Source organism: Aotus nancymaae, unplaced genomic scaffold, assembly GCF_030222135.1.
Source record: "Aotus nancymaae isolate 86718 unplaced genomic scaffold, 86718_ANA_hifiasm-v0.15.2.pri h1tg000057l, whole genome shotgun sequence".
In the NCBI taxonomy this organism is placed as follows: domain Eukaryota; kingdom Metazoa; phylum Chordata; class Mammalia; order Primates; family Aotidae; genus Aotus; species Aotus nancymaae.
The window spans coordinates 71,046,599-71,058,659 of NW_026988471.1; the positions used below are offsets into that span (position 1 = coordinate 71,046,599).

At 51.0% G+C, this 12,061-nt stretch overlaps 1 protein-coding gene across 17 annotated transcripts in view; it reads left to right on the forward strand.

The window, feature by feature from the left end:
* Positions 1 to 8,959, forward strand: part of DYSF (dysferlin) — a 235,298-nt gene extending 226,339 nt beyond the window's left edge. For all 17 annotated transcript variants that reach the window (XM_012475624.3, XM_012475622.3, XM_012475629.3 and 14 more), the window contains 4 exons: positions 1,306 to 1,484; positions 3,214 to 3,323; positions 4,739 to 4,886; positions 8,649 to 8,959. In XM_012475624.3, coding sequence (XP_012331047.2) covers positions 1,306 to 1,484; positions 3,214 to 3,323; positions 4,739 to 4,886; positions 8,649 to 8,687 — 476 coding nt within the window. In that variant the 3' untranslated portion in view covers positions 8,688 to 8,959. The remainder of the gene's footprint in view (positions 1 to 1,305; positions 1,485 to 3,213; positions 3,324 to 4,738; positions 4,887 to 8,648) is intronic.
* The last annotated feature ends 3,102 nt before the right edge of the window (positions 8,960 to 12,061 follow it).

Below are 12,061 nucleotides of genomic sequence, written 5' to 3' on the forward strand. Positions count from 1 at the left end.
GCTTTTCGGATTTGGAATAATTGCTTACACATAATAAAATATCTTTGGGATAGGACTCCAATCTAAATACAATTTTTTTTTCATATATACTTTATAAGCATAGCCTGAAGGGAATTTTATGGAATATTTTCAATAATTTTTTGTATGAAACAAAGTTTAAGTATGTATGTGTGGAGTTTTCCATTTGTAGCGTCATGTTGGCAATCAGAAACTTTCAGACTTTGGAGCATTTTGAATTTCAGATTTTCAGATTAGAGTGTTCAACCTGTATATACCTAGAACGGAATCTTACTCAACCATAAAAAGAATGAACTACTGATACATACAACGAGATTGAACCCTGAAAACATTATGCTAATCAAAATAAGCCAGACACAAAAGAACAGATATTGTATAATTCCACTTACATGAAATATCTAGAATAAGACAAATTCATAAAGACAGAAAGTAGACTAGAAGTTATGGGGGAAAAGGGGAGGGAAGACTGGTGAGTTATTACCCATTAAGGTACAGAGTTTTTGTTTGGAGGATGAAAAAGTTTTGGAAATAGTAGTGATGGTTGTACAGCATTGTGGCTGTAATTAAAGCCACTGAATTGTACATGTAACATGCTTAAAACGACAAATTTCATGTTATATGTATTTTACCATGATAAAAACAATTTTAAAAAATTGATAGATGGGGCCAGGCACCGTGGGTCATGCCTGTAATCCCAGCACTTGGGAGGCCAAGGCGGGTGGATCACGAGGTCAGGAGATCGAGACCATCCTGGCCAACATGGTGAAACCCCATCTCTACTAAAAATAAAAATTAGCTGGGTGTGGTGGTGCATGCCTGTAGTTACAGCTACTTAGGAAGCTGAGGCAGGAGAATTGCTTGAACCCAGGAGGCAGATATTGCAGTGAGCCGAGTTCATGCCACTGCACTACAGCCTGGGCAACAGTGTGAGACTCCGTCTCAAAAAAAAAAAAAACACAAAATTGATAGATGGCTGTTTATAGATGGTGTATGAATGTATTTGTCCACAGATGAGTAATTGAAGAGGTGGGTGGCTTTGTTAAGGGTGAGTAAACGGGGTAGATGAACATGCATATGAATGCATGAATAGATGAATGGGAAGCTATGTAGATGGAATGGGAGGCAATGGGTGGGGAGATGGAGTTCGTGAGATTTTATTTGTGGCTCAGCCATGGATAGAAGCTGGTGACAGAGGAAGTGACTTTTTCTTGAACCTGCCCTGCCTTAGGGTAGTCACAGGCTGGCAGTGATCGAGAAACCCTTGGCCAAACCACCTCTCTGTTACAGGCTCCCTGCAGCTCGATCTCAACCGCATGCCCAAGCCAGCCAAGACAGCTGAAAAGTGCACCTTGGACCAGCTGGATGATACTTTCCACCCAGAATGGTTTGTGTCCCTGTTTGAGCAGAAAACAGTGAAGGGCTGGTGGCCCTGTGTAGCAGAAGAGGGTGAGAAGAAGATACTGGCGGTACGTCTACTTCCTCCAGCCCCAGTGGGGGGCACAGAGCAGCTTCTTCCATAGAAATTGTCAGAGAATACATACTTACTCTTCCTCCTTTCTCTCTCTCTCCTGCCCCCGTCCCCTCTCTCTATTTTCCAAGGCATTCCCCCTCTTCCCTCCCAATTCCCAGCCACCTTCTCCCTTGAGGCTCACATCCCAGGGGAAGCCTATTTAAATCAAAAGATGAGTGTTTATACTCTGCTCGTTGGCTTGAACAGCAGTCTTTGTCCTGGATTTCCTCTGCTCGGGCTTCCTGGGTGAATGGACAAGGGTCATGCTTCTCACATTTGAACAAGGGACCATCCTTGTTCTACTCTCTGAGAGGCCTGCTTAGAGGGGTGACTGGAGGGCCAGAGAGAACCATCCTTCCCCTGAGTCCACAGCAGCCACGGAGAGGAAGTTAATCCCTGAAAATTTACTTAGAAATTGCAGGCAGCCAGCCAACCCTGAAAGTGGTCCTTGAAATTGAAGATACTTGTTATATAAAGAATGGTAACAATAAGAAATACTAGTACCCCAAAGGAAAAATGAGAAAATGACATGCATAGATAATTCACAAAATAATTACCAATGTCTAGAAAACATTTTTTAAAAGGTTTAGTCCTTCTAAATAAAGGAATACAGTAGTCCCCCCTACATCTGCAGGAGATATGTTCCAAGATGCCCAGGGGATGCCTGAAACTGCAGATGGTACTGAACCCATATGTACTGTATTTATTCCCATCTATGCATATCTATGAGAAAGTTTAATTTCCAAATGAGGCACAATAAGAGATTAACAGCAATAATTAATAATAAAATAGAACAATGATAGTATGTTGTTATAAAAGTTAGATAAATATGGTCTTTCTCTCTCTGTGTCAAAATATCTTACTGTACTGTCCCAAAGGTGACTAAAACCCTAGAAATCAAACCCAAAGATAAGGGAGAGCTACTGTATTTTAAAATGTGGTTTGTTTTGTCTATTAAATTATATATATTTAAAATAGAAATGCACATTGCTGATGAGGATTCAGAGAGAAGACAGGCACCCCATTTACTTCTGCTGGGAATGCTAATGGTTTTACTGTGTGGAGGAAGCAATTTGATAACATATAACAACAGATTTAACAATATTTATGTCCTTGAACTCTGTCATCCCCCTTCTAAAATCTCTTCTAAAGAAATATCCCAATGAAATAAAAAATCTAGGTTCTAGGATGTTTGTTGCAGCATTATTTATCCTATCAGAGTTGGAAACAACCTAAATGAACCAAAATAAGTAGTTGACTGAATAGTTATGGTCAACCATTTCATAGAATGTTTGGCAGCCATTAAAAGCCAAACTTTAAAGAATAGACAATTACATAGCAAGATATATTCCTAAGTGAAAAAAGCCATCCATAGAGCTGTGTATACACAGTGTGACGTTTCATACACTTGTGGAGAAAAACAGATGCATGCAAATGTTAACAGTTTTGTCTCTGTGTAGTGGACGTATAGGAGAGTCTCCCTTCTTTATACATTCCTGAGGTTTCCAAATGTTCTACCAAGAGCAGGTGCTGCTTTTATGATCAGAAACCCTACATCTTTTTTCTTCCTTTCTTTCTTTTTTTTAAATAATGACGTGGCCCTTCTGCTTTTCCTGGCCCAGTTAATCTCCAGGCCACTGAGCAAAGCCTTTGTGCCCCTAACCAGGTGCTCCCTGTCCCCACAGGGCAAGCTGGAAATGACCTTGGAGATTGTAGCAGAGAGTGAGCATGAGGAGCGGCCCGCTGGCCTGGGTCGGGATGAGCCCAACATGAACCCTAAACTTGAGGACCCAAGGTCAGTGCCCAGCCCCTGAGCCCTGATGCCCACAGGTCCAGGGGTATAGGCCACAGTCCAGGAGGCATCCTATTGTATGGCCATGTAGAAGTCACTTGGCCCAGAGAGGGGCCTGACTCATCCAAGGCCACACAGTAAGTTAGAGTGCAGGTGATGGGCATCTTTCCAGAGAACACTGGGCTCAGCGAATTCAAGATGCAGGTGCTATTGGGTACTTGTGGATTGCGTGCCAAGCATGCTGTTACATGCATGTACACATTGTGCTATGGAACCTTCCCTACAGGGTAGTTGTTATTATCCCCATTTTACAGATGAGGAAACAATCTCAGCAAAGTTAAATAAGGGCATTCCAGCTAGGAGACTGGTGAAACGGAGATGCTGTCACCTGGTCTGACTGGCTCTGATCAAGGTCTTGCCCCTACCAAGTTGCCTTCCTTGGCTCTCCTGTGGTGCCAGTGTGACTTTCAAATGGTCTTACAGCCTTAGTTTTCCCATCTGTGAAATGGGTAGCCCAATCCCTGTCTTCCCTACATCACAGAACTCTTAAGAGAGAGAGACCAAGCCAATGGATGTAGATGCTGTGAAGGCAGTTACAGGGGCGGTTACTGAAAGATGGCTGTGGGGGCTCAGGAATGTGTTTGCCAGATCCCGTCCCACCAGCCTACTTGGCTCAAGTTGGATTCAGCATAGATGACTCAGTTAGTCACCTACTATGATTAGCACCTTGTGCCTGAGTGTCATGGGACTGGCAGAGCAATGAGGCACCCTTGCACAAGGATGCTAGGGTCTGCACAGAAAGAAGAGAGAACCATGAGACACCAGTGTGCAATCTGATATTAACGGGCCATGATGGAGACACAGAGTCCTCCATGTATTTTGAGTTGTGGCGCTGGCCTAGGGAAAGGTTTTGAGGTTCTTGGTTGTGAGAGAACCAGCTTCCTGTGTTCTCTTCCCACCATCCTTCCCTTAGCATGGACCAGCCACGTGCATGTGGGCAGGTGGCTTGGCTTATCTGGGGCTCAGTGGGCCCTAGCTCATCTAACTGGAGAGTGCTCTGAGGCACTGCCCAGCTCCGAAATCTGTAGCTTGTGATTAAGTCCTGGTTCAGGAATGGGCGAGGGCACTAGGGAAGGTGTCCTGGAGAGGATGGCAGAGAACCGGGCTCCTGAGGATGCTTAGGGCTTGGCAGCACCCAGAAGAGGAGGCAGCACCCAGAAGAGGTGGGGGTGACACAGTAGTGAGGGCTTGTGGGAGAGGGAATGCAGGTGTGAAGGGCTAGTTTAGGGACAGGGCCTGGGCAGGCACTGGGGTGGACTGTGGAGGCCCAGGCCGTCGGATCTGCTGTTGAAAGCAGAGTTTGGAGAAAGCAGCCCTGGCAGAGGATGCCCAATTGACCTCCAGGATCTCACTTCCAGGCGCCCCGACACCTCCTTCCTGTGGTTCACCTCCCCGTACAAGACCATGAAGTTCATCCTGTGGCGGCGTTTCCGGTGGGCCATCATCCTCTTCATCATCCTCTTCATCCTGCTGCTGTTCCTGGCCATCTTCATCTATGCCTTCCCGGTGAGCAGGCCTGATGATGCTGTGGTGGGGGAGCTCTGGGTCTAATGGGGCAGGTCGTCGTTGTCCTCAAAGAGCTCTCCAAGTCTAATGGAGAGAAGTAACCTCTGTCCTCGGGGAGCCCCTGGTCTGGTGATGACACAGAGCCCCGGCTCTAGGCGGTCTCCCATCTGGTAGGTGTACAAAGTTCTATCCTTGGGGGCTCTTAGTTTAGTGAGAGAAACTGTTCTTGCCCTTCATGGTGAGACAAAGCTGTCCTCAGCAAGCCCTCTAGCAAGGGGTTAGCAGAAGATGAGGCCCCTTGGCTGTGGTGGGCAGGGGGACTTTCTTGAAGGGAGGTGTGGAAATGGGTCTGGAAGGGAAGGTGAGATGTTGATGGCAGGGCAGAGATGGTCCCTCTGTCTTGGTGGCACTTGCAAATCCAGAGGAAGGGAGGAGCTGGGGCTGGGAGAACGTCTCAGGGTCCACCTGAGGCCCTCGGTAGAGTGTGTAGAGTGTGTCCTGGCTCCTGCAGGAGGGTGGGCCTGGGGAAGCTGCGGGGAGCAGGGGGCTGGTCCAGTAGCCCTCCCTTGGCTTGGAGCCCATTCAGGTTTCCTTTCACTTGGTAAGAAGCCAGTTGATGAGCTTGCAGGGCCCTACCAGAGGTGGCCGCCACGTCCCTGCTCTGTGGGGCCCTGCTTGCGGGAGGAGGGTCCCTGCCTATGCTTCCCCAGCCTGCACAGCTCATTAGGGAACCCGGATCACCAGGGAGCCTTCCTCCGGGTCTCTGATACTTTAGGTCTTGAAGGAGTTGCAGCATTCTCAGGCTGACACTTGATTTCTAATGCTCTCTAAAACTAAAAAGAAACCTTTTAAAATATGAACACTTCAACCCTATATAAAAGTAGGGAGAATGGTGTAATCTACCCCTTGAGGCCCTGATGTTAGTGGCCAAGACGCAGACACCCAGAGAAGGAAAGGGACTGGCTGTAGGCTGCACAGTACTCCGCACGCACTCACAGTCCAGGGCTCACGGTGATTCCCACTGCAGGCCTTGCTGCTGGTCAGCACCAGGCCACTGGCCCAAAGCATTGTCCCCATAGCACACAGGCTGCTGGGGGGAACTGCCCCCAGGTGAGCTCTTTGCTCTGTGAGTCCTCTATAAGGAGGGAAGGGCAGGAGCCCCCCTCCCACTGTAGCTGGCTATGCCTGTGTCTGTAGAATGCATCTCAGGGGAAGAGAGTTAAAACCACACACCTTTTCTGTGCAGTTCCTAACAGCACGGGAAGTCTCCTAACTGAACTGGGAGGAGCTGGGGAAAGGATGTCTGGTTTGGATGTCTAGACCAGCTACCGTCTGGGCCAGAGACTAAGGGGAGTCTAGAACCAGGATGGCGATGGGTCTGCCTACAGGCCAGGCCTGCTAAGCTGGCTGTAGTCATCTGGGGTGCCATGGTGAGAGGTTTTTAAGGTTCTGAGGTTTGTCAATCAGCAAAATCTGACTGCAGTCCAGGGTGGATCTAGGTTGTAAGGCCCCGAGGTGTGTACGATGCGGGAGGCCTCTTTAAGCAAAGGAAGATGAGATTACAAATATAAGCTGAGATACGGGACTACGGAAGGGTGTGTGCATGTGTGGTGTCCTAGAGCATGAGCTGTCGCTGTGACCTGAGATGTGGGGTCAGACCCCAGGACTTCTGCCTGGTGTTTCCTGCCCAGGCAGCTCCCTTCCCAGCCTGCCTCAGGCTCCTCCTCCCATTCTGAGCACAGCTGGCCAGTGCTCAGTTAGCCGTGGAGACTCTAGGCACATGTGTGCATCTGGGAGGTAAGGGCGAGTTGTGGGGATGAGGAGAAGAGGATGAGGCTTACGGCACTGGAGAATGCTCAGTCCCCTGGGGAGACGCTGAAACCAGAGAGTAAGGAAAAACACTGTGTACGATCAAACGCTCTTTTAGGAGGCTCAGGCTGTGGGAGTTTAGGAAGAGAAGAGCTGCTGCAGACCCTCATCCTCGGTGTGGTCTGAGGACCAGCAGCAGCAGCACCAGGGAACTTACTAGAAACTCAGAGTCCCAGGCCAGCCCTGGGGTCTGTTGCATCCAGCAGGGTTTCTCTGACCATGGGCACATCATGGTCAGAGAAACCCTGTTGGATGTGACAGAGCTCTCACCAGAGCCGGGAATACCGACTCTCCCTGTGACCTCAGCAAATCCCTCCTGCCCACACGAGGAGGAGGCTGCACTAGGTCAGCTCTGGCTTCTGCGGCTGGGACTGTGCTTAGGGGAGCACCTTTGTCTTCCCTGGGTGCCGTATGTTAAGCCAAGCCTCCTTCTGGAGAGCCAAGGGGAGGGGAAGGGCAGGTCCAAAGTGGCATCACCACCACCTGCCAGCTGCACCCTGCACTGTAAGGCCACTGGGTGGCACATCCAGGCCTCCAGGGCCCTGGGGAAGGGGCCTTGCTGCCTGGCTGGGAAAGGAAGGGAAGATTTCCAGTCACTCCAGCCTGTGGTCCTTCCTCGTCCCTGTGGGCAGGAGCAGAGTGGCACTGTGGGGGCCCTGGTCAGAGCTCCTCCCTGTCTCCTAGCCCCCCAGCAGTGGGTCACTGTCCTTTGAGTTTTTCTGAAAGTTGTCTTCTTTAAAATATGGACCCTGCCTCCCCTCTCCGAGGGCTGGTGTGGGGGTGTCAGATCCTAGGTGAGGGGTCTAGGGATGGAGGGGTGGCCTGGGCCTAGGCTGCAGATTGGCTTTGCTCGCAGGTCTTTGCTACAAGCTGAGCACATCCTGCCTCCCTCCACCCAAGTCACTCAATCATTTGGCCAGTGCCAGACCATGAGGGCCGGGCCCTGGTGATCCTCACCTGGCTTTCAGGCCATGGGGCAGAGGCTGCCCGTCCCAAGCCAGGGCCTAGTGAAGAGGGGCCCAAGGATAGGGCAGCTCCCTCCAGTTGGCCAAATCCCCCACCCTCTTGGAAATTCGCCTGGGAGGGGCATGAGGGGGCAGCCTGTCTGATTCCTCTCAGCTTCCCCCTCGGAGCCAGCCGGGAGCAGGGCCAGCGCGGGGAGGCAGGAGGCGTTTGGCGGGGAAGGAGGGCCGGCTCTGTTTCCAGAGTTGGCTTTCCCGGGCCGGCGCTGGGGAACATACTGTCCCAATTAGGAGCCCTGTGTTGTGTTGTATGTGTTTTCATGGTTTTTGGGGGGAGAAGCAAGGAAGGGAGGATACTGTCAATCCTGCAGCAGGCAGGGTTCAATCAAGAACAACCTGTCTGTGGTGCTGGGCTGTGCTGTGGGTCATCCAAGACAGCCCATCCCCAACTCTCTGTTTTCTGGACAAGGGTGTGGTGACCCGTGAGCCCTGGGCTGCTGTGTTGGGGAGGACCCTGGGCCCTGCCTTCAGCACCTATCTGATGGGAGAGGTCTGGCCCCGGGTGCTCAGAGTCCTCTGGGCAGTCAGCTGGAACCTGGGAATGGGCCTGGCTTGATGGGGGAGGAGACAGAGCAATGTGGGCAGCTTTGGCCCCCAGGTGGTAGGATGCGGGTGGAGTTTTGGAGGGTACGGGTTTGCCTGATGGGCTGGAGCACTAGGCAGGGTCGAGTGTTGAGCCCACATGGGATGGATGGCAAGTGGTGAGGGCAAGGCGTGGGCAGGTGGCTGAAGAGCCACCAGCCTCCTCTTCCAGCCTCTTGCCTGCTGGCAGCTCAGCCCCATCCTCTGTGCCCCAGATCTGGGATCGCTGCTCTGGCTGTGCCTGCCCCAGTGGGATCACCATGTGTCCCTGTCTCCTCTTTCCCTCTAGAACTATGCTGCCATGAAGCTGGTGAAGCCCTTCAGCTGAGGACTCTCCTGCCCTGTAGGAGGGGGTGTGGGGTACCCTCCAGCATGGGACTGGCCTGCCTCCTCCGCCCGGCTCGGTGAGCTCCTTTGGACCTCCAAGGCCTGCTTGTCCTGCCAGGTGGGCAGACAGACAGATGGACCGGCCTGCACTCCAAGAGTCGCTAACATGGAGCTCTGAGATCACCCCACTTTCATCATTTCTTTCTTCTCCAACCCAACGCCGTTTTGGATCAGCTCGGACATATTTCAGTATAAAACAGTCTGAACCACAAAGCAGTATCAGTGTGTGTGTCTCTGTGGTACCTGAACAGGGTGTGACTGCGAAGGGGGATGTGCCTGGGTGGGTGGGGAGGGTGGACGGGCTGTAGGTACCACTTCCGGCCCAGCCTTCTGGAGGCGGAGGCGGAGGCAGCCGAGAAGCCATAGGTGGGGCCCCGTGGAACTGCTGCTGCTTTCACAAGACTGGTTGGTGGTGGGGTGGGCTTGGTGTCTAGCTTGCCTTAGCTCTGGCCTTCTCTGCCTCCTCCCCAATCCAGGACTTTCCCCTTCCCACCTGCCTTCTCCTCACTCAGGCACCTGCAGTCTCTTTCCTAGGCTGCTCTTTGCCTAGGAGGGCAGCTACCTGTATCTTCTGGTTTCTTTGACCAGGCTGGGGAAGAGGTTTCATACAAAAGGAACACCCAGGGGAGGGTTTGGCCAGGAATCCCCTAGGCAGGGAGGGCCACTGCAGCTCTAGCTTTGGCCTAGCCCCATAGAATCCTGGGATTTCTTGGGATCCTCTCCTTCTGCTTCCTATCTCTGCTTTAAGAATCTGATCTGGACACAGGCACCTTTTTCTTGTGGTCTAAAGCTTAGTTGTAGCCTTTGGTTTGACATTTCCTGCAGGAATCAGGCTTAATCTATGGGAGTAGCAGGAACATACTTGGAGAGAAAGCCAAGAGCTTGAAAGAATCACGTTTCTAGGAGTCCCCTGCCTCTCACCTGAGGGGCTGAGCACAGTGCTGGCAGCCTCTGCTCCTGTTACCCAGCAGGCGTCTCCTGTTTTCTATGGTGACCCTGCACCCTGGCCCAGTCCCCACTGGCTCACCGATTGGCAGGACTGGGGGTAGTTGGGATGTTGGTTGATGTCTGGAACCTTCCTGGGTGAGGGTGCTATGTCTTGAAAGCAGGGTGATTCTTACTTCAGAAGAGCTTCAGGCTAGACATGGCTATGAGCCCTGAGACCCAGGGTTGCCAGTCCTGAGAGCTGACACCTGAACCCTAGAGCCACGGGCCACACTGCATGCAGGACACGTCAGGGACCGGGGTCAGAGCTTTTCTGGGAAGGTCAGTGTGGTGTGGAGCCTTCACTGAGCACGCCTGTCATGCCTGTGGGAAGGCAGTGTGAGGAGGTTGGACTTTAGAGAGGGCTAGAGGGAGAGGAAGGAAGGGGTGGGGCCGCCACTTCAGGAGGCGCCTCCGAGAGCCTTTTAAGAGAGGGGAAACCTGAGAATATTTGAAGGGAGGAAGGAGGAAGCCACTGGTTAGGGAAAGATCAAAGACACAAGCGAGAGTATGAGGTAATTCATGGAACCAGTTTCTGGAGAAGGAGAGGAGGGGGTTTGCTTTGGAAAGAGGTCTATTTTGTCTTCCAAGCTCAGAAAGGCAAGAGGAAATGAATGAATACCACGCAACTATCAGCTAGGTTAAAAGAGCTTTAGGGGTCATTGTGCTCATTTTCTCCTTTGTTCCTTCGCTTTATTCTTGATTCTCTGGGTTGCAGGTAATGGAAAACCCTACTTAAGCTAGGAAAGGGAATTCAATGGCTTTACAGAAATGAAACACCCAGAAGCACTGGCTTCAGGTAAGGGCCGATCCAGCTCCTCAATGAGCTCATAGAGCACTTGTGCTCTCAGGGTTGGCTTCAGTTTAAAGCTGGCTCCATTCATAGGGCTGAACTTGAAGCTGCTCTCTGAGACACATAGGCCACTAAGAAAAACTCAGAGGGATAAGAAATGGATGGCAAGGGGACACCATGTCCAGCAAATGTAACTTGAGATACTCTATGTGGCATGCCTAGAACAGGGTCTGAGGATGAGTTGCATGTAATTCTTGGCCTTCCATAGCTCCCAGCATGACGGGAAAATTGTTCCCTTTTGGGAGTATCAAAAAAAGAGTGCCCACTTCTCTGGGGAAGGAAGGGGCAGGAGGTTCTCTCAAGAAGGGATATCATTTGAGTGGAGCATTGGACTGGCCCGGTGGCTAAGGGAGGAAAAGTGTTCTCAGTGGCAGAAGTGGAGGCCGAGTGGCGGAGCTGTCAAAGAACTCAGCTGGTTCAGGGAATGCCTGGGGAGAGTGATCCTGGAGGGAAGTGGCCCAACAGATGAGAGGGAAGAGAGGCCGGAAGGGCAAGGCCAGGTGGGGAAGGCCTCGTGTGTGCAGCTGAGGAGTTTGAACTTCATTATGGAGGCAGTGAGGAAGGCCAGATGGACAAACCTTGATCAGAATCATGTTTTTCTGAAAAACCATTCTAGCTTAGTTCTTATATTGGGAGACAGGAGTCCCCTGGGGGTACGTGGGTGGGCTTCAGGTATAAACCTTATGGCAAGCTGCCTCTGATGGGGTGAGGGCCCAGGGATCTTACCTGATTCCTAAAATGGTCCGTGGTCACAAATGACAAAGAACAGTTGCTCAGGTTGCTGTACAGCTGGTTGCAGAGGGCCATTCTAGAAGACCGGTTCACGCATCCAGGAGCCAAATGGGAAAGGTCTGAAAGACAGGGTTAAGGGTGATTCATCCATTCATCCATCTATTCATTCCATTCATTCGCTCATTAAAGAAATATGGCAGGGGGCTATCTGTATATCAGGCAGGGTGCTAGGCTCTAGAGATATAATCTCAAGTAGGATAAACATGGTTCCCACCCTCCTAGAGCTCACAGTTGAGTAGAAGAGGCTGACAAGTACATGGGCAATTACAATACACTGATGGATGTCAGCTATGGAGTCAAGAGCAGGGATGGAGTCAAGAGCAGGGATGGAGAAGACAATAGAGGGAGCAGTAGTTCATAACCAGAAACTGGTTCAAAGATCTCTAGGAATGTCTACCTGAGCACGGGGCCATGGTTTTCAGCCAGGGGCACTTTTGTCCTCCAGGGCATGTTGGGCAATTTCTGGAGATATTTTTGACTTCACAACTGGTGGGGGTAGGGGGTGGTGGTCATGACAGGGACTGAGGCACCTTTAGAAAGGTTTTCTCCCCAATAAAAAGGGGCACACAAGGAGACACATCCTCATCTTCTGCCTGTTAATCTTATGGAAAAATGTAATGACTGGAGCTGTGGCTGCCATCTTGTGATCCTGAGGCGATAAGCTTGAGGAAGAAAGCCAGCACACA